Source organism: Onychomys torridus, chromosome 15 (assembly GCF_903995425.1).
Source record: "Onychomys torridus chromosome 15, mOncTor1.1, whole genome shotgun sequence".
Taxonomy (NCBI): domain Eukaryota; kingdom Metazoa; phylum Chordata; class Mammalia; order Rodentia; family Cricetidae; genus Onychomys; species Onychomys torridus.
Window position 1 is genome coordinate 72,070,718 of NC_050457.1, and position 22,310 is coordinate 72,093,027.

Here is a 22,310-nt window from a genome sequence, read left to right on the forward strand (position 1 = left end):
AAATGTCACAGGGTACATAACAGGATTTGGGGGGGGTGTTTCCTAACCCCTATTTTATTTACTGCACATAAAATATGCAATAGTGAAAATACACTATGGAAAATGAGGAAAGTAGAGCAAAAAGCCACAAATCCTCACCAAGGTTGAGATTATCATACTACTTTTTTTTCCAGATCTTTAATTCCTTCAACTGAGGAGTACTTCACCAGGTATGGATTTGTTCTAAATGTTGAACAATTAAACAAGACAATGTACCAGATGGAGGAAGTTTTATTATACCTGCTAGAGTTATAGAGTCAGTTGACAGGTCTAGAATCACCCTGGAGACCGATCTCTGGACAAGCCTGGGCTGAGGTGGAGAGACCCACACTCAATGTTGGCAGACTCACACCATGGGTGGAGTTCTAGTGTATGAAAAGGAGAAAGCTAGCTAGGCACAGGCAGTCTCCTTCTCCTTGTGGACATGACGTGACTGCTTAAACATCCCCTCCTGAAGTTGCTTAGTCCCAGCAACAACATGCGTAACTAATACAGAAGCCTTTCATATACTTTATTTTCATAACTTTCATAGGATTTGGAATCAGAAATCTAACTACAGTGTTTTAAGGCTTGACATAACCTGAGTGGTACACAGAAATAAAACCAATATTGGAAAGAACCATCTCTATTAGTGAGGAGCAGAGATGAAAGGCGTCCATGAGAAGAACAGTGTAACAAGACTGAAATGTACACATGGTGTCTTCTGTGAGGGTAATGTAAATGCCCCTGCGCTTCAGAATTGTGATATTACAAAAAGTCATGATGAAAAAGGCAGAGAAGGATTTCAAATATATTTCTAGTAGCATAAAAACCTTTATAAGGGTTACCTCAAAATTAAAATATTTTATCAGAAATATAATTTTGATAATAAACCATAATCAAATAATTATATAAATATCCAAAAAGTATGGCTTACATGATTTAAATATTACTGTTATGACTATTCTTTGTGTATACTTCATAGAAAGATATTATATCCACAAATTTTCCATAATGTGCCCAGGCACAGGTGAGCCATCGACTACCTGTCCTCTGGGGTGGTAGGGGGTGCGTGGGGCATGTGCAATTCAAGCTGCCTTTGCACCACCACACCGCTCTGCCCTGGGTAGGCGGGGCCGCAGGCGAGGAGTGGGCGGGACCGCAGGCGAGGAGTGGGCGGGGCCGCAAGTGAGGAGTGGGAGACCTCCCGTGAGATTGCTCCACTCAGTGATTGTTCTCCACACAACCTCTTGCAAGAAATTTTTGAAAAATTTTAAACTTAGCTTCAGTAAAATTGTCTTTTGGCATTTTAAGAGGGAAGAAACATGTCCTCCTTCCAGTTTATGACCAAATATCCTGAAGATAGCGCTTCTCTTGTTTGAATGCTGCCAGTGTTTTCACGGCTTCTAGTCTGTCTACGCCAGCCTCTCTGCTTATGATTTCCACCAGGGCGTCATTCACATCTTTAGCCATGTTCTTGGCATCTCTAGAAAACAAAACAGCATGCTTTACAGAACAGGAATTTGTTTTAAACAAATCCTCTTTATTAATGAATCACATACCCTGCCATCTTTGCCGTTTCCTCGTGTTTTCCACAGATAGCCAGCTTCACTCACCCCAGGCCAAGTCTTCACCCAAGGTTACCTCTCTAAACAGAGCTGACCACATGGCTCCACGGCTCACCACCCTCCCTAGAGCAGCCCTGGGAGGGAAGCTTGGCTCTGACTCACTGCCTGGCCCTTCCCTCTCCCGGCAGCACACAGACCTGCATGCTCTCATCCTCCCAAGCCTCATTGCACAGCAAGTGACAGAGCCCTCACTGAGGACAGGTCTGGGCTCCTGAAGGCAGGGGAGGCACCACCCCATGTGTCACGGTCCCTTGCTAACTCCATGTTAAGCACCTTCCAGGGATTTCCCACAGTGGCTGCTGAGGTCAGGGAGTGGACCTCACTTCTTGTATCTCCCAATGCCTGAACAGTGCAATACACTCAGCATGTGCTCCAGTGCCTGAACAGTGTGACACACTCAGCATGTGCTCCAGTGCCTGAACAGTGTGACACACTCAGCATGTGCTCCAGTGCCTTAACAGTGTGACACACTCAGCATGTGCTCCAGTGCTTGAACAGTGTGACACACTCAGCATGTGCTCCAATGCCTGAACAGTGTGACACACTCAGCATGTGCTCCAGTGCTTGAACAGTGTGACACACTCAGCATGTGCCCCAGTGCCTGAACAGTGTGACACACTCAGCATGTGCCCCAGTGCTCGGACACTGTAGGACAGGACTTAGGTGTCTGGAACACAGCCTGGCCTGCCACGGTTCACCCTGGGGAGGTAAACTTATGTATGAGGTATGTGAAAACCTAAATTCAATCATCTCAACAACAGCAACCAGGTCTCCCTGTCTGGCCACGTACCCGCACACGTAAATGTGGCCCTTCTCCTGAAGGAGGATCCTAGCCACCTGCTGGCTGTGACGCTGGAGGTTGTCTTGCACATACTTTGCTGGGGCCTCCTCCTCTGGTGGGGCATCTCTGGAGAAGGAGACCTTCAGGTGAGTCAAGACCCCAATCTTGACGAAACGCCTGAGCTCCTCTCTGCAACGTAACAAACACAGTAGGTCACGGAACGGTGGGGGTTTAAAGACGACAACATCCACCTGTTACAACAGACGCACTCCGTACCTGAACAGATAGTCTCTGTCCTTATGTCTGCAGCCAAAAAACAGCCACATTGCTCCAAAATTTCCATCTGGGTGTTGTTCTTGGAGCTTCTCTCTAAGGCAAAACAGGAAATGCTGAGAGAATGAGCAGAGGAACACATATCTAGCTCATCAGGAAATAGCACCACAAACAGGTCTGTAAGATCCATCTTCAGACTGTCCCATGTGACTCACCCAGAACATCAGCATTTGCTGTCTGATATTATCTGGGTTTTTATGCTACAGCACTAAGGACTGATCCCGGGCTCTTGCTCACAGTAAGCAGACGTTCTACGCAGATTATACAGCAGCCCTCTCTTAGACAGTGCCTTTCTCTCAGAAGTCCACATGGCTTGGTTCTGAGAGAGGACCAAGTATGTGGTAGAATGTTTAAGAGGTAGAGCATATTGGACAGCCTCTGGTTAGCCAGGGATGGGACCCCAAAGGAGGTCATGGGGCCCTTGCCATGTCCTCTCTTTGGCTCCTGGCCATGAAGTGTGTGATTACTTCAGCACACACTACAACAGCATTGTGCTGTCTCAGCATGAGCCCAGGCAGAAGAGTCAGTGGATAGGTGAAGGACTGGAGCTTGTCAGGTCTTGGGAGAAACACAGGCTAGAGGCTGCCAGCAGTCTCAGCATCCCACAGGCTGTCTGAGGCTCGCTTTAGACTCCTGGTACAAGTGTATTTGTGATGCTACCTGACTTAGTCAGGACAGGGAACAGCTGCCCCCCCCCAGAGCATGAAGGCATGCCTTAAATTCGTCCCTAAGTGCATGTGCTATAATCCAGACTGCAGAGGACAGAGTGACAACAAGGAGTGCCCCAGTCCAAAGGGAAGCTCCAGACTTGGAGCAGAGACTGAAAAATACTTCCCCATGGTGACAAGCCACCCCAGCACCTGACATTAGGTAAGGACTTTATAAAACACAAATCTCATGAGCAACACCCAATTATTCTAAAATGCCCGAAGAACACAATGTGTGATGTTTCCACCCCTGATGACAAGGAGCATATCCCACCAGCTGAAGTGAACACACCTGTGCTGGAGGAAGCCAATGAAGGGGGCCACGCCAGTGCCTGGACCCACCATTATGACGGGGGCCGAAGGGTCATCAGGTAAGTGGAAGGAATGTGTCGCTCGAGGAGAGATGGATATCTGCAATATTGAACCAGCTTTGGTGAGTGGGACGAAAACCTAGGCAAGCACGTGAGAGCACATAACAGATGTGAGGATGCGCAAGTGTTAATTCCTCTCAGAGAAGCCTCACTAAGTTACACAGTAGTATCCTACCTTACTAAAGCCATGAACACATCTACCACAGAGGAAGATGGAAGTTTGTTTTGTAAATACTTTCTTTTCTACTCATACCGAAAGTGTTTTTACTTAGCATACTTCTTTTTTACATGTGAGTTAAAACATGACCCAAGGAACAATAAATAGGAAGGCAGACTAAGAAGTGTGAAACACAAGCGTCCCCCAAGGTAGGAACTGTTAGAGCTCATGATGGCTGCAGGGGCAGTCACTTTCCTTTGTGTCTGTGACCACTGATATATCCCATGCCCCAGTGGACAGCTCCACACTCATGAGCATATGGACAGCAGTAACTGAACTCAGTAAGTTAAAATAAATGAACAAATGAACGAATGAATGAAGACATGAGCTGGGATGGAGATGTGACTGGGGGTGTCACGGGGGGAGCTGTGGATATGATCAAGATACACCGCATACATGTAGGAAATAGTCAAAGAATAAATGTCGCCAAGCATTTTAAAACACGTTTCTAAATGACAGATATGGTAAGATCATACAACTACCCAGTTGGGACACAGTCAAGACCAGTCACAGAAAACACATTTTTTCTACAAACACAATGAGCAACAGACGGACAAATGCCTGCATATTTAAGATGTGAGCACAATGATCTAGTCAGGTGAGAGCGGAGATCTAGCAGAGCTGAGGTCACGCGATCCTAGTACCTTAGGAGCCAGGCCATCAGGACTGCCTGCAGGCGAAGCTTCTGTGTTTGCCTGAAGAAATGGAGCAACCAGTGTGGCCAACCAGCCTGTGCACACCCCCTTCCGCAGTGTGGCCGCTGCGGTGTGAGACGGACACTCTACGATGTTAAAGACGAAGTGGAGCTTGTCTGGATGGAATAGGCTTGAGCTGCAGAGACATAGGCAAGTTCTGATGATGCCATGGGGACGGATGCATGGAGCTGTCACTGTGCTGGGGAAGCGGGCTTCAAGCCCCCTTGCCACTGCTCTAACAAGAGCCATCCTAACTAACCCTTGCCTCTCCACAGGGAGGGCTTTCAGGAAAGTTTCCAGTTCTATCCACTCATCCTTACCATTTCAGCAAGGTTTGTGGAAAGTGAGACGCTCCAGGCTCTTCCTTTCAGACTCCCCACTCGGTAGGTTTTGACCTGATTGATTTTACTGCCGGGTAAGGACAGGGGCCAAGGCACTGGGTACTGTTTATAAAGTGGACAGACTTGAAATCGAAGAACCCACCAAGTTCAGAATCGCCAGAACGCACGTTCACCAACCTCATCCATGTTGTATTACAAGAAATGGAGGGTGAACTCTCCACAAGCACACTGGGTGGCAGGGGCAGGGCACTGGAAGGCTAGGCCAGCACTCGCCCAGGTTCCAGAGCTGAACCTCCACGCCAGCTCCTCAGCTGCCCAGGGACGGTGACACCTGAACCTACTGTTTCACAGGGGAACACTGGATCGTCAGGTACAAGCTGTGACTTCCCAGGGGACAGAATCCTGGGCTCTTCAGATCAGTGTGCCCAGCACCATGCTCTACAAAGTAGCAGAGTGAGCAGCAACCGGCCTGCTCACTAGAGAGCTGGGAGTTCAGAAGTCACAGGACTTAGGAAGTCTATATTATGTCAGTTAGTATTCATACCTTGCACATGAGTATGGTCGAGGCTGGAGTTTGGGAAGGTGCTCTAAAAAATAAAAACAGGCAACTAACTCAGACCCACTGAAACAGGAACAAAAGAAAACCCAGGCCTATATTTACCTCTCATACTTAGAATATTCAAAATGGCATGTTCTCATTTAAAATATTTTATAGTAAATGACCCAGTGATATACTGCTCACTCAACTCTAAAATCGGATCCCTTTCCCCATGCTGGTCTCAGGGATGAAGAGTCAAAAAACATAGCTGTGAGTGGCCTACGGTCAACAGACTCACTGCTTTCATGGGCTTACAGATCATCTGGAGCGACATGCCCCAGAGTTTGCAGATGGGAAATAAAATTGAAGCCTCAGAAATATCAAAGTCAGCTATTTTAGAAAACGTTTAGGAGCATAAGTACTTTTACTCCTTGCGTTTGTATGCTTAATTAAAACCTATGCATCTGGTGAGAGACTTTCTCAGAAGCCCAGTGGCTTCAAGATGCGCAGGGACTCGTGGTAAAGCAACATAAATGATCCATATTTGAATTATCTGCTTACAAATTTTGTAATTTTTATGAATAATACACTCTATTTTTATTTTATTTGGGCAAAACTTTGAAATACTCCTTCTAAAATGGCTTAGTCTTAATAAAGCAGGATGAACAAAAGAGTTCATCTTACATTTTAGATGTGTTAATTTTTCTTTAAAAAATTAGAAAATGTCAATTGTGTAGGTCCCAATGACCCTCTCTCTGTGGCTCCTAACCTGTATTCTGGCCATGTACTAGCCTCTACCACCTCCATAATACTGCTAAGCTAGAAAGCACCAGCTAGTTGGCTTAGACAGAATGGGGGAGACTACCCTCACACAGTGAGGGGCAGAAAGTAAGACAGGCCACTCCCTGCATAGGCCTCCAAATGCCCTCTGATGGCTTAACAGGAGGACTATACATACATGTGCATGTTAACATGCCCTGTACCACTACAGGAAAACAAAGGCAGGCAAGCAAGACAGGCTACAGGATCCCACGGAGTGCTCACAGCCATCGATCCAGGAAACAGTTCCAGCCCTTGTGAGCCAGCTCCCATGCTCGGGACTGTCAGCCTGTGCTACAAAGACCCTCTTTCTCTTGAACACCTTGCTTCTGAGTGCACCTGATGGAAGTATTTCTGCATTCGACAGAGCACATGTTTCATTCAATTACACCACACACTGATCAACCGTGATGAAAATCATCCTTTCCCTCTGAACAGTCAGTCAGATAAAACTCAGCTAAATAATGTCACTGAAAAAAAAAGATGCCAAATTCTAAGTAAAAAAATACTATTGGATAAATTAATAGGGAAAATGACAGTGACATTAATAGAAGGAAAAAAATGAAAACAAAATCAAAAAGTGTGAAAGAGGGAGGTACTCTGGCTTCTAGAGGGAGCCCAGATGTCACTATACCCAGTCACCCCATTTAGATGTGGCCACACTGTATCTGCATACGATCCACAGTGAGACATAAACAGCCAGGCTCCTCTAGGATGAGGAGGTTCACCTGACAGTGTGTGAAGGGCTGGCACTTGGAGAGGACGACTCACCGAGCAGAAGGCTGAGTGGAGGATGGCAGGCCGGGAAGGTGAGGAGCAGGTCGAGCAGGCAGACGCCGGTGTCGCGGATGAAGCGGTTGTAATCAGCTGCCCCCTGTTTACTGCACAGCTCCTGCAGCCTCCGCTTCTCAGCAGCACTGCTGCTACAGTCGGCCAGGGCGCGCAAAAACGCCTGAGGAGAGAGGCCAGCCATGAGCTACTCTGTGGTCAGGGCGAGCTCTGTGAGTTCCAGGCCAGCCAGTGACACAGTGAGACCTTGCCTCGAACAAACAACAAATTACTAAAAGAGCTAAGAAATGGAAGAGAGAACGAGCTTAAACAGCAAAAACACTGCAAGGTTTTAAAACATGACATTTAAAATAGCAATTTTACTCGGTCTGTCTGCTCAGACAATTCAAGTCCAGCACAGCTGTAGCTAGTCAAAGAGTGTTTAGAAAAAAATCAGCTGCACGCATTTTCCATACAGTTCCTGATGCACTACTGAGCTCTAGTGGCTCCTCAGTCTATCAAAACTCCGCTAACCCTCACCAGAAGCTGACAAACCATTTCCCATCCAGCAGTGGCCAAGCTGCACCACACAGCAGCTCGGCAGCAATACAGCAGGTGAGAAGAGGGGGCGAGTCCCGCACTCTCAGGAGCGTCCTGTCATGGAGGAGAAGGGGGGTTCTGTGCAGCAGGACAGCCCAGGCTGCCCCCGTCACTGTGTGACAGTGTCAGGTAGAGAGGCGGCTGATGGAGACCCATTTTCGAGACATATGAACTCCATATCTTTTATAGCTCCAGGGGTGGGTACCAGGGTTATCTAAGAGTCTTAAACGGAGCTGTCTCCATCTTCCGAGTTACACACAGAAGACAAGGAGGAATACCTTTTTAGGAACTGCTCGTATTTCCAGACACCAGGTGAGGATGAACTGGAGTGAAGAGCCCTCGGGCACATGTTGGGGCACAGCAGCTCCTTGTAGGCGAGGCAGGAATCATGCCGGAGAAAAGACACAACCCACACACACAGCTTTAGAACACGCTTTGCAGTCACCAAAATCAACAGCTAGCTGAGACACTACAATGCTCCAAGTGTGGTGACTCCTGGTAATATTCAAACAGCAACTGGCAGAAATAAATACGCCAGGGGAAAGAAACTTCACAACAGTGTACTGACAATAAACTCAAAATGTACCAAATAAAATAAATAATCTAAACAAAATGGAAATAGAGGACGATGTTCCATTAAAATTAAAAGTAACTTCAGTGGCTGGAGGGATTACTCAGTTACTAAGCAAGCCAGCTGTTCTAGAGGACCTGAGTTCAGTTCCCAGCATCCACATGCCTGGAACTCTAGTTCTAGGGGATCCAGCACCCCTTTCTGGCTTCAACCAGGCACCAGCACAATGTGGTACACACACACACACACACACACACACACACTACAGACACAAAAATAAAAATACCTCTTTTTGAAAAACATGAACTATAGGACTGATCAGTTCAATATAATATGCAAGTAATATTAATATTTCAAGTAATAAAATAGCTTATTTTATGTACAGAAAAATTATTTTTACATACTAAAAGATTACTATGAGAAGTAAACATAATGGGAATTTTCCATAAAGGCTCTAGGCTCCCTTCATGTCCACAAGCGTACATTACCACACTACTCACTATAAATAAGAACAGCATCAAGACCTGACAGCACCGAGTTTGCTTGTGGTTATCCGAGTTTGTGTGTGTGGTCATGTCCAGCGTCCATCCTACCTTTCTTCTTGGTGTCGGCCTTAATCTTCAAGATGACACGGTGTGCTCTCTTATCAGCCAGTTGCAGCCTTTGAAGCAGGGTTTCAACCTCAGCATCACTGTTTGGACAGATCACATTGAAGGAATCTCCAGGTTGATGGGAAAACTCAATTTTCTAAAGAAGGGCCAAGGTGAAATTGAGTAAACCCAGTAATCAAACAAACACACTTTCACTAGGAGGGACTCTAGAAAAGACCAAGGGGCAGTGTGCTGGGTGATCCCACCACTGGGGAGCCAGAGGCTGGCAGATCTCTTGAATTCAGAGGCCAGCCTGGTCTTCAGAGTGTGGCACCATCTTAAAAAACAGAACAAACAAAACTATGCAAGGAGGGCATAAAGCTCTAGCCAATGACTTTGTAGAACAAAGTTCAGATTCCTAGGATCCACATAAATGGTGGTTGGGCAGGCGCCCACCTGTAAATCCAGCCTTGGAAGGTGGAGACGGTATGCACACCCCACAGCCCACAACCAGCCATACTGGAGAGCTCTGGGTTTGACTGAGAGACACTGCTTCAGTGAATGAGATGGGAAAGTATTCCAGGAATCCAGGAAAATTCCTAACGTTACCTTCCAGCCTTCCCAGGTGTGCACGCACGCGCGCGCGAGGGCACACACACACACACACACACACACACACACACACACTGCACACATAGATACGTGGACTTTCTCATCAGTATAGACAAAACAGAAGGTTGATGCCCGTTGTTTCTTTTTTGTTTGTTAGTTTTTTTTTTTTTTTTTTTTTTTGAGACAGGGTTTCTCTGTGTAGCTTGGCACCTTTCCTGGAACTCGCTTTGGAGACTAGGCTGGCCTCGAACTCAGAGATCCCCTGCCTCTCCCTCCCGAGTGCTGAGATTAAAGGTGTGCGCCACCACCGCCTGGCTCGTTTCTTTTCTATCAGGAAGCTCTTCTGAACTTTCACAGACAACCCGAAGTGCTCCGGTTTTCTGAAAACCCAGCCAACTTTATTTCTCAGGACGTTGTTCTTTAAGATAAAGGGCTGACTTAATGACTGCAGCATTCCTCAGAGTAAGCAGATGCAGATGGACCCACAGATGGGGTTCAAATGACCACATACAGCTCCCTGACAGCACAGGCAAATGCTTTCTAGTATCACCTCTCTGGAGAAGGTTCCGAATCTTTTCAGAGTCTCCAAAGCCTCGGAAGTACTGCTCTGAGAAGTTGGCCCTTTCCTCACTATGTAGTCTGAACTTGATTTCCACCTCATTGGCTGGTCTGAAGTGACCAGCTTCCCTCTGCTGGCCTGTCACAGGTGAAAGTGTCTGGATGCCACTGGTACAGTCAGGGCAGCAGCGCTCTGCACTATCTCACCTCACCTCTTCTCTCGAGTAGAAAGGAGAGAGACCCGGAGAAAACGTCCTGCCATAGACACCTCCTCCTGGGTGTAGTAACCCAGCACCAAAGGGCCCGCATGTCTTCACGATACGACCATGCTGAGAATAAACTCCACAACAACTTACTGAAATGTCCAATTCTAACAGCAGCGCGGTCTTTATGGCATCATTTGTAGTCAGCTGAACAGCTTTTGAAATTGGAACTTGAAAAACTGGATCTACCGAAGTCACAGATGTCGGGATTTCCTCCTTGAGAAACAAACGGAACGAAATATAACAAAACGCAACCTCCAGAACCACATTAAAAAGTCCAGGCATGGTGGCATGCATCTGTCATCTCAGCACCAACGATCCCAAGGCAGGCGGAGCGCCGGGACCGGCCCAGAGGTGAGTACGCCTGACGGAGGAAGGGCATTTGTACTTGTAGTTACTTCACAGGTATTCGGAACCAGTGGCCCTGTAAGGATAGCACAGGTCTTAGGAAATTACACAGAAACCTAATTTTTTGTGGTATCTTCTATTTCCTCTAACTTGATTTGATTATATTTGCAAATAGAAAACGTTTTAACAAATGAAAGCCAACTAACTTTGGACAACTGGCCATATGGGAAAGCTGGGGGCAAGTCCGAGCTGGATGCTGGAGCCCCAGTGGGGGGAATCGAGAATGTAACCCTCAGAAGAACTGCCACCAGCACGGCTAGCTCTGTGGGAAGCGCTCAGTATTTCGAGGTCACACCCTACCTTAGCTGCCTCCCCTTCAGTGCAGCCCACATCCAGGGACTCCGACTACACACCAGCCCATGTCCCAGTTCTAGACCACCGCTAAGAACCAGCCCTCTCAGGCCTCAGAGAGAACGCACCCCAGCTCAGTTTCTCTGACTGTTTCATCCTGCTCTCAGTCTTCCAGCCCACACAACTGCAAAGAAGACCACCTCAGTCTGACTCCTGGGGGCCAGTGACAACTAGTGTTAGAGCACTCTAAGCAGGCTGCTGAGACGGGGTCTGGAGCTGGCCGCCCATCCGGGTGAGGAGACCTTCCCACTGCCAAGATGGAAGGCAGAGTGCAGACAGCAGAGCGCAGAGGGGGGAGTCCAACAACAAGAGCTGGGGGAGTATGCACAGGATGGGGCGCTGAGTCTGTGCCACGGGGCTGGAGGAACTCAGAGCACCAGAGAGAGGGTGTGAGCAGGCTGAGGTTCAGCAACTGGGAGTGAAGAGAGAGAGAGAGGTGTGAGCAGGCTGAGGTTCAGCATCTGGGAGTGAAGAGAGAGAGAGGGTGTGAGCAGGCTGAGGTTCAGCAACTGGGAGTGAAGAGAGAGGGTGTGAGCAGGCTGAGGTTCAGCATCTGGGAGTGAAGAGAGAGAGAGGGTGTGAGCAGGCTGAGGTTCAGCAACTGGGAGTGAAGAGAGAGAGAGAGGTGTGAGCAGGCTGAGGTTCAGCATCTGGGTGAAGAGAGAGAGAGGGTGTGAGCAGGCTGAGGTTCAGCAACTGGGAGTGAAGAGAGAGAGGGTGTGAGCAGGCTGAGGTTCAGCATCTGGGAGTGAAGAGAGAGAGAGAGGGTGGGAGCAGGCTGAGGTTCAGCATCTGGGAGTGAAGAGAGAGAGAGAGGGTGTGAGCAGGCTGAGGTTCAGCATCTGGGAGTGAAGAGAGAGAGAGAGGGTGGGAGCAGGCTGAGGCTCAGCAACTGGGAGTGAAGAGAGAGAGGTGTGAGCAGGCTGAGGCTCAGCAACTGGGAGTGAAGAGAGAGAGAGAGAGGTGTGAGCAGGCTGAGGCTCAGCAACTGGGTGTGAAGACAGTGGCACCATGAGAGGCTATGTCAGAGATGGAAAAAGGACTTCTACACATCAGGCCACTCGGAACACAGAGGTGGACACTGCTTTTCTGGAAGGGTCAGACAGTAAGTGCTGTCTTCTTTGGGGGCCTCTGGTGAGTGTTCCCACTAATGCAGCTGCAGGCCCTGCACAGCATAACAGGCGCAGCTGCTGCAGGACTGCAGTTACAGATGGAGATGTGACCAACAAGCACAAGCCAGCACTCACATTATGAAGCACAGAGCGTGGATTCATCTCTCACCTGGCCCAGAGGCTCCTGAAGATGCACCTCCAAGTACTCAGGGGGCAGAGCAGGAATACTTAGCGGGGCCTGTGAGAGTGGGGGAGCAGAGCAGACGAGCGAGGACTCAGAGTCTTCAATCAAATCACTGGTCTGACTCCTGTTTGTTTCATTTTGTTCCCAAACCTCAGAATCCCTTTTCCCCACATCCTCTAGTCTCAGAAGTTCAACTTGTGACTGGATGTGTGACAATTCCAGCTTCCCAGCAGTGTTCAAGGGGGCGGCTGATGCCCGTGGGAGTGCGTCACTCATTTCTTCTTGTCCTCCAAGTGACTTAAAGTGCTTGGTGAGGGCAGCCCAGAGTCCAGCAATCCACGGCTCTACCACGAGCTCTAGACTGGTGTGTAATGAAAGGGGAAAAACCAAATGCTAAGGTGTCCATTTGAGCACAACAATGAAAGAAGAGTAGTCCGTTCACTCAGCAGAGTACTATACTGTTAGATGCACGAAATAGACTCTTCAAAAAATACAAATAATTAATTTTCAAAAGCATAGCACTGTGTTGATTAGCACTGTACAAATGAACATGCACACAGAGCAAATGAGTTGAGATGTGAAGCTATTTTGCCCTGATAATGGGAATCTAATTACCCTCATAGCTGGCCATCTTTAGGGAACTAACATTTTACAGGCCTGTTCAAACCTGATGACACTAACAGAGCTTAGCAACACTTGTGTTACAAGTGGTCACTGTATCAGTAGAAGGCACCAGCTCATTCTGTCTATTGAATTTATTCATTTTCTCCTGTAGATATCACCAATAAATCATTCTCAATTAAAACTTAATGTCTGACTAAATAAGTTCCCTTCCTTATCTACCAACCTATGAATGTGTCTTTTAAAATGTTTTAATTAATTACTCTATCTATCTATCTATCTATCTATCTATCATCTATCTATCTACCTTATCTATATATTTTTTGAGATTTCTAGAAAGGCTAATCTCAGGGAAATAATTTATTTTCTTCCTTCCTTTTTAATCATTCCTTCATTCCTACTTTGTGGAAGGTCTGTTAGGACTAATAAGCACAACACAGCCACAGTGCTCCTGACATGCCATCAACAGCAGTAGCTAAAGACTGGAGAAAATCAAATGATCACTTTTCATCTCAACTGAAAGGCAGGGTCAAATCCTAACCACCACAACAGGTGACTAGGAGGGTCCTCTCAGACCTCTGTCTTCTTAGCACTCAGAGTGTAAGTTCACTGTGTTCATTAGGAGTTCATGTACTACAGACCTCATTTATCCTGGGAAGTCTTCAAGCAAGCAAGTTCTACGGTAAGCTACATCTAAAGCCTCACTCTTGTAGCTGAGAAACAGCGAGACCAGTAACTGTGAAGGCGCTGACTCAGAGCCCTGGGAAGAAGCCCTGACTCAGAGCCCTCGCCATGAGCATCCACCTGTCTGACTATGCCTGAACCTTCACAGTGCATCCTGCTATTTTCTATCTCGGGCACAGAAAGATGAGTGACCAACGTGTTGGTCAAGTGGGGATGGAAGACTTCAACCCAGGCATGTAAGTGCAAGTGCATTCTCAACTTCAGCGTGGAGGGACTTCAGACAAGAACGTCTTCAGCAAGGCACCTTTACTCTGAATACATAAAGCAGTTAGGCTGAACATTTTAGATGGACAAACTGCTGAAACATACTCAGGAATTTTAATACTTGATAAATAAATAACCCAGAACCCTTCTAAGAGATCTATGTACAGTAGCATAGGAAATGTGCCTGCTAGATTGATACAAGCATTATCCTACAATTAAACATAGCTCACAAAAAGATAGTTCAAAATAAAGCCACAGAGTGAGCGGGTGACATGGAAAATGTCAGAATTGTGTCACTGTAGGAAAAACATGCACCAGAGACAGGAACCTTTCCCAGCACTGCAGCTGAAGGGAATCATGGCAGGCTTGGGCACCACACAGGAGGAGAGGAAGCATGAGGAGTCCCTGCCGCACTCAGAAAAGGAGGAAGGAGAAGAGCAGGGCATTGCTGAGGTCATTACTTCATAAGCAGGTTATTTACTAACACACTGACTGGAAATTCATTCAGTATTTTTACCTAATGGAAAACAAACACAAAAACAAAACAACAATGTCTGCTATTGTCTGGCTACAATAATGACAGTTAAAGGCTAGAGAGTAGACAGTGACAGGACAATGATGAACTCCTGGAGAACATGTTAGGAAGATATGGAAGGCTGTGCACAGCCTCAAACACTGAGCTACAAAAACTAAGATGAAAAGAGGGTAATAGTGCACGCCATTAAAATGGTAAGAGACATGTCATGGTCAGTGATGCTCGGCCTGAGGGCTCCTTCCACTAGAGGACAGGCTAACATGGCCCTGTGTGCAGGGTGGAGAGAAGACACACAGGCAATACCAATGCTGCCAGAAACGCTCACTCTTACAAATACGTCCATACTGTGGTGCATGTCTTAGTGCTGGATGCTCCTCCTTCCATTAAAAGATACTGGGGGTGGGGGTTGGGGACATGACAACACAGGCCCATCATGCTCCAGTCATCTGAACCGAGTTCCGGCCACATGCTGAGCTTATAATGAACTCAGATGGCTGGCGATGCTAAGCCAAGCCAAGCATCTCTTATTGGCTCACAACTTGCACCATGGTAAGCGTTAACTGAAAACAGTCATGCACTGCCCTTACCCTACACAGTCGTCGGCATGTCCAGTGTCATAGAAGTGCTGGGCTCCAAGCTCCTGAAGGCGTTTATCAATTACCTTCCCTCCATTGCAGAAGTATGTGTATTCTGAGTCGCCCAAACCTAGAGAACCCAAAGTGATACTCGGTGCATACAAAAGCTCAAAGATGTAACAGATGGAAAAACAAAATGTCTAAAAACTATCCCATACTCTTACATACACAGCGAGAAATAATGTATATATCCACACTTCCTTATTTTTTCAACAATGCTAAGTACGCAATGCTCCTCTGTTGTACACCATGAAAGCACCAGGTAGTAACATAACAAATACTGGCTACTGGCCGAAGAAATACACATACTTAACATTTCTGTTTCCATGAGTTAATGCAACAAGGCAGGGGTCTGAAGACACAGGTCAAGCTGGCTTTGAAGCCCAGTATGTACTTTACACTTTCCCAACCTTGAACCCCACGGCCAAGGACCACCTCCACGTTTGTATGGAAGGCTTCTCTGGAACACAGACACATCTGTTTGCTTAGATGGCATAGTGGTTTTGAAGCCACAATAGTCATGCCCAGCAGCCACGAGTGACCACGTAACCCACAAAGCCTCAAATGCCTATCTGCCCAACAGTATTTGCCACGTGTACCTGCACACCCAGGTGCACCGGCAAGACAAGCAGAGGCTGTTTATGCTTCTGTCATGCAATTTAAAGAACTGCCCCAGCCTCAAATGCTGAGGAAGCTTCGCATCTGCTTGAAATTTCAAAACTGAAACTTAAACTCTCAATTTAATTATCCCCATGTCTTCTCCCTATAACTGAGTGAGCATGTGACGGGTCCACATGTGGGCCCAGTCCAATACTGACTAGAGTGGCTGGATTAGGCTTCAGTACGATCTTTGTAGAAAAACTTCAAGTAAATCTGAAGCACTGCTTCCATCTTTTCTCAAACATGTGCAGCATATACCAGATGGCAGCCGGGGTTAGAATGGACTGTCTAAGCAGCATAGGCTAAATGTGCTAGACCCTCTCCCAAGCATATTCTTCAGAGATGAATCACACAGACCACAGGCCAGGAATATGGGCCCACACTGTCTCTTTCACGCCCTTCTGTTTTTAAAATTTATTTTGTGTACACACACACACACACACACACACACACACACACACACACAGAGAGTCACACATACTGGTATAATGTGAGGGTTAGAGGGTAACTTGCAGGATTCTGTCATGTGGGTCTTGAAGACTGAAATCAGGCCATCATGCTTGGTAGACGGCTGCTTTACCCACTGAGCCATCTTGTTGGCCCCATGCTGGCCCTTCTGATCCTTACCATAACCTGTTTGAGTTATGCTTTACAAAGCCCTAGGCCATTTTCTTAACATGTGATCATGAAAATGACCATCGGCAAAGAGCCATCACTATGGACAACAGAGTCCCACCTCTGAATATCAGAGTCATTGCTAGCAGACCAACTGAATATAAAGGAATCATTAAGACTCCCCAGCTGGTTCCAATAGACTAGAACTGAAAACCACAATTCTGAAGTTATGTTCTTAGTGACCTGCTGTTATCTTAAACAATTAAATATTCAAGAATTCTGTTGTAGTGAGGCCTAGACACTAATATTCTGAAAATGTTCCCTAGATACTCAAGAGGTTCTGAAGAGTGCTGGGGGTGTAGCTGAGTGGTACAGTGCTTCCCTAGGATGTAAGGTCCTAGGTTTGATAGCCAGATACAACCAGGACAGGAGGAAGGGAGGACCATAGCATTGCTTTGGAGTATAAATTGGACAATCATTGACATGTCTATATTTTATATAGATACATTTATGTAAAAATAAGAAATTATATTTCATGATTTTGAAAGATAAATTCATATATCAAAGCAATAACTGCATATATTAAAAACAAAATACAGTCCATTACCCAATAATCCGTATCGCAGGTGAGCAAAGAAGTCTATGGGTAATGTCTTGTCACGTATTTCTTTAACAAACTTGAGGGCTGTGTCAGGTGGATCTCCAGTGCCCGTGGTGGATACAACCATTACCAGAGGAGCAGTCTCAGTTCTCAGATCATACTACAAAACAAGAAGAGCAGGTCAGGACAGAGGACTGCATGCATTTGTGAACTAACACATCAGCAAGAGCAAGACAAAGCAAGTGGACGCCATCAGCCCAGTTTCCTGTCTTGCACACTTCTTTTAATTTTCCTTCTTGCCAAGTTATTGTAACAAACACTAGTGACCAGGTGAAAAGGAACACTGCCTTTTTAGTTCACTTTTGCTGATGTTCACCAGGAGGCTAGCAGAGTTTAACACATCTTTCCTCTATGTGCTTCATTAAGAAAAGGTCTGGGGTTCCCCCCACACTGCCACTGATTCTTTAGTTAGGAAAACACGAGAGCAAATGGGCTCATCAAAAGCATCAGAAGGACAGGAAAGAAGCAAGAGAAGCAAGGAAGGAAAATGGGTATATTGTGTGTGTGTATGTATGTATATGAATGTAAAAAGAGCAAAGGGGTGTTATGGGGTCAAGGTGAGTCAGAAGCAAAGAGGACAGACACTGAGTACCAGGGTTAAGTCAGAACGGGGCCAGGTGTGGTGGTGCACACCTTTAGTCCCACTGTTTAAGGGGCAGAGGCAGGTGGCTCTCTATGAATTCCAGTTCAGGCTGGTCTACATGGTGACCTCCAGATCAGCCAATGCTGCACAGTGAGCCCCACCTCAACAAACAAACAAACATTTTAAAAAATGCAGAACACAGGAGCGACACAGGCTATCCCAGTGAAGATAGACTGCAGTGCAAGGCTCTGGAATCTTCATCAAATCTGAACAGTCATGTGTATCACAAATGAAACAGGCAATGGTTCACAGAGGAACAGAGGATTATTTTAAAGGGGAAAATTAAGTGCTGCCCTTCGCTATCAGTTGTCTGTTAAAACCAACACATTTCCTTCATGAAAGGCAAATAGATATGGCCCATGCTAATTCTTGCTAGGTTTCTTTTTCTTCTGCTCATGAACATAACCCAGTTTAGGGTCAAAGAATGCACTGTACATTTTTTTGACAGAGACTCATTCATCTTAGGCTGGCCTTAAAATCGCTATATATCTAAGGCTGGTTTTGAACTTCTGATCCTCCTGCCTCTATAGTCCTACCGGACTATAGGTGTATGCCACTACACCCAGATTATATGCAGGGCTAAGGATCAAGCCTAAGACTTTGTGCATGCTAGCAAGCATTCTATTAACTGAACTACACTCCCAACCCTATTTTACTTTTTTATGGACCCTGATTTAATGCTGAGTCTACCACTTAGCTATAACCAACCTGCACTTTCGTTTTCATGCCTATGGCTAAGGACTTGGGATAACTTTCTACCAGGCTGTTAAATGCTCACAAGGCAGTATGAACAGGACTACTGTGAAGTAAGGAACAGAGGGCTCTCCTTTCCACGTAGATCATGCTCAACTGGAGAAATTGCTCAGCCAGGGGAGTGCTGCGGGCCACAGGAATGTACCATAAGAACTCAGCTGGTTATGGCAAAGCCACTACCTGGAGGGATCAGGGAATTCCTCCAGAGGAAGCCAAATCCCAAGGAGTTTTTGGTGTTACTTGGCTTGTTATATATCAGCTGTATTCTGTTATGAAAATCATGTGTGCCTTCATAGTTTTCCCAATTGACTTTTCCTCTAGAAGGGCTAACAGTGTGGACTAGACATACACATTCCAGGAATTTGGAGAACAGCCTCAGGAAAGGCTTTCTCTGGAATCAGATATCTCCCTTAGCCACTTTCAAGGACTACAGGAAGCACCACCCAGGTGGGTGCCCAACTTCTGAGGACTAACAATAACACCCCACTTGCAAGTCTCCTGACTTAACATAAATTCCACAAGGAGACACCGCCCAGGTGGGTGCCCAACTTTCAAGGACTAACAGTAATAGCAGCCCACATACAAGTCTCCTGACTTAAGGTAAATTCCACAAGGGGACACCGCCTAGGTCAGGTGGACATTAAGTAATACCTTTATACATTTTAGCTCAGACCCTCTTTTTATATACCAGGACTTCCAGGGGACAGGATGGAGAAAAGAGAAAAGAGAATGGAAGAACTAGATGGGTAAGAACTTGAGAGGAACAAACTGAGATGGGGAAGAACTAGATTGAAGGACTAGAAGAGAGTACTAGAGGAATGAGATGGAAGATGAGGAAGAGCCAAAAGGCCCTCGTTGAGGCTGAATTAAGACGAGAGAATTAAGATAGAACTTAGAGGGAGCAGTAGGTAAGTATAGAGAGAAATCAGGCAAGAAAGGAGCCAGGCATGAGAACAGAACTGAAGCTGTGTATACAGGATGTTATGCCACAGGAATTAAAGCAAGTGGACTATGGATTCTATTTCCGGAATATAGTCCTCGCCGTCAGTAGTCCTCTCTCCTGAGCCCCTGGGATGTATAATATTGAGGCTGGTCCCTCTGATATTATATAAGAGGGGAGCAAACAGCCCGGTTCAAATGGCACTATAAGGAAAACCATCATTCACCTTCGCGCCAAACAGACGCCGACCCAGCTAGTGCTGTTGACTGTAAAGCCCAATAGGGGCTAGTTTTATGACAACATCTGCCTGCTCTTACAGATTCAGGGTACAGTCCAGCATGAGCACTGTGGTATGTTTACTCTGAGTTACTGCTGAATGACAGGGCTGTCTGACTGGTGGTGACCTTGGAAGCTCAGCTACAGCTGAGTTGCATAAAGGGGATATCTCCTTTGATAAGCACAATTCATAACTCACCATGCCCCAGATGGTTTAGCCTTCTGAAACTGTGGCTTGTGAAAGGCCAGGGGAGACTGAACTGGAGAGAGAGAACACTGTCCAGATAGCTTCTGAGGGCTAGGAGCCAGCTCAAGCATTTAGCTGTATAATGTCGTATCATGTGAACTACTGTGAACAGTGTATTTGGGACCCCTCAGACTGAGAACAGGGTATAGAACGGTCCAGTGCTGATCAACTCTGGCGAATGCAGGGACTTCTCAGAGAAACTGTAACCACACAGACTAGCAGTCCCTGACTTGAGCAGACTTACTGGATCCCGAAGCCACTCCTATAAATTCCAGCTCATGGAGGACGCCCAATGGCCTTTCACTTGGAGGAACTCTACAGTGAATTGCAAGGACTTTATAGGGTAAAAAACCACAACTGTGCAAAAAGTCATACAAAAACATCGTATTTGTTCTCCCAGCTGTCTGAGATAAATGAAGCACAAACTACTGTTACCATTTACAGGTAGATAGTATCTGTTTCAGCTTCTAAGATTTTTTTTAACCTAATTCAAATGTATACTTCTACGTTTAATCTCAACGAGTTGGCAGGATGATCCTAAGTTCAAGTTTTGCCTGGGCAACAGTGTGAGTTCAAGGCTGGCTTGAGTGAGTCCCCGTAACAACAAAAAAAGTGGAGAGGGATGGATGTAGAGCTTCATTTCACAAGCAACCATTTCACAGCACAAAGTACAGCAAAACCGGCAGGAACAGCTGCCCTTACCTTTTCCGACTCGCTAATACAGTGAAGATCTGCAGAAAACCCATGTGCCACAGCCTGCTCACTTATTTCCTCTGCTATGGCCTTCGCCTGTCCTCGCTGTGTAGCATACAGCAACAAAAACCTTCTCATCACCTCAGGTCATGGGCTGTAACTCTAACAGTGAGACTGAAAAACCACAAAGGGGAGAGGGGATACTGTTTAATGAAGCAGGTAATCCGCAGGTATTAATTGCACAGCAATCTGAGAGAATTAAGACAGGAAGCATACAGAAGTGAGATTCTTAATCCCATTGCTCAGAAATCCACTCCCGATTTCCAGCTGTGTTTGGATCTTGCAAGTGCCTTTCAGAGGTGCATACTTGTAGGAGAGTGATCTGACCCTCAACTCTGCTCATTTGTATGCAGGATTAGGCTTGTAAAACTGCATGATTAGGGATGACAAGGTGAAGGGCCCGAGCAAAGCTCAAACACTGTGTCACTTACCTTTAAAGGTCTTTCTGTGTCTTCCTTTTTAAAAACTGTAAGTGTACAACATTCCCTTAAAATTGCGGAATTACTGTTTCCTGCTGGAGCCTATTCAAAGTACTGACCGTCCTCAGAGTCCCCACTGTTACATTAAATCAGTAATTAGTGTACATGGACTTGAACACAGGGACGGTATTTCTTATTTTCTTTTATTACTATCAAGAAATTTTCTGTTCATTTTACTACCAACCACAGATGCCCCTCTCCTGCCTCCTCCCGCCCCCCAGCCTTCCCCTCCATCCCACCTCCCATTCCCACCTCCTCCAAGGCAAGGACTCCATTCTGGAGTCAGCAGAGCCTGGTACATTCAGTTAGCAGGTCCAAGCCCCTCCTCCCTGAACCAAGGCTATGCAAGGTGTCCCACCTTAGGCACTGGGCTCCAAAAAGCCGGCTCAGGCACCAGGGATAGATCCCGATCCCAGTGCCAGGGGCCCTTTAAACAGGTCAAGCTAAACAACTGCAGAGACAGTATTTCTAAGCCACGCCCCACCTCGGAGATAACCCAGAGTAAAACACCGGTCAAAAAGGGCACTGGGGTTCCACGCATCTCCGCTCCATCTAGTGGCTAACCCTGAAAGGTTGTCAATATGCAGGAAACTGACTTTGGGTGAGTGAAGCCACTACAGTTGGATGCTCTTGCGGCTTATCTGCGGGCGAACCAGGACACGAAAACTTGCAGGTTCACAGTGAAGCATTGCTAAGGACCAGACAACAGCTGGGATACAGGGTTGACAGGAACCCTGGGTGACACGTGCGGGTTTGGGGGAAAAGGTGGCCAAGAAGCCTCCTCCCCACAGAACCCTGTCAGCCCCCCGCGGCCCCGGAGACCCAGAGACGTCATCCCCACCACGCAGGCGGGAGTCCCAGCTCCCCGTCGGTCCCCGCCACCCCCGGGCCGCGTACCCACAAGCCGCCAACTCCTGCGCTCGACACGGCTTTCCCCAGCCAGGTACTGCTTGGGAACACCGCGCACGCGCGCACAGACTTCTATCGCGCATGCTCCTCACGCACCACCAATAGGAAAGGCCGGCGGACCTGGGCCAATCGCTGAGCGCCGGATGTGGGCGGTGCCTTAGTGCAGTGCC

General features: G+C 46.8%; 1 protein-coding gene across 1 annotated transcript; it reads right to left on the reverse strand.

Moving 5' to 3' along the window:
• Positions 1-266: 266 nt before the first annotated feature.
• On the reverse strand, positions 267-22,190 carry Mtrr (5-methyltetrahydrofolate-homocysteine methyltransferase reductase). Its single transcript, XM_036207365.1, has 15 exons — positions 22,129-22,190; positions 20,702-20,866; positions 17,087-17,240; positions 15,157-15,274; positions 12,451-12,826; positions 10,504-10,626; positions 8,981-9,134; positions 8,095-8,183; positions 7,220-7,400; positions 5,636-5,678; positions 4,700-4,886; positions 3,760-3,878; positions 2,704-2,796; positions 2,437-2,616; positions 267-1,504 (listed from the first exon to the last, which is right to left on the reverse strand). The coding sequence occupies exons 2-15, from the start codon at positions 20,828-20,830 to the stop codon at positions 1,360-1,362; spliced, it is 2,091 nt and encodes a 696-aa protein (XP_036063258.1). The 5' UTR covers positions 20,831-20,866; positions 22,129-22,190; the 3' UTR covers positions 267-1,359.
• Positions 22,191-22,310: the final 120 nt, after the last annotated feature.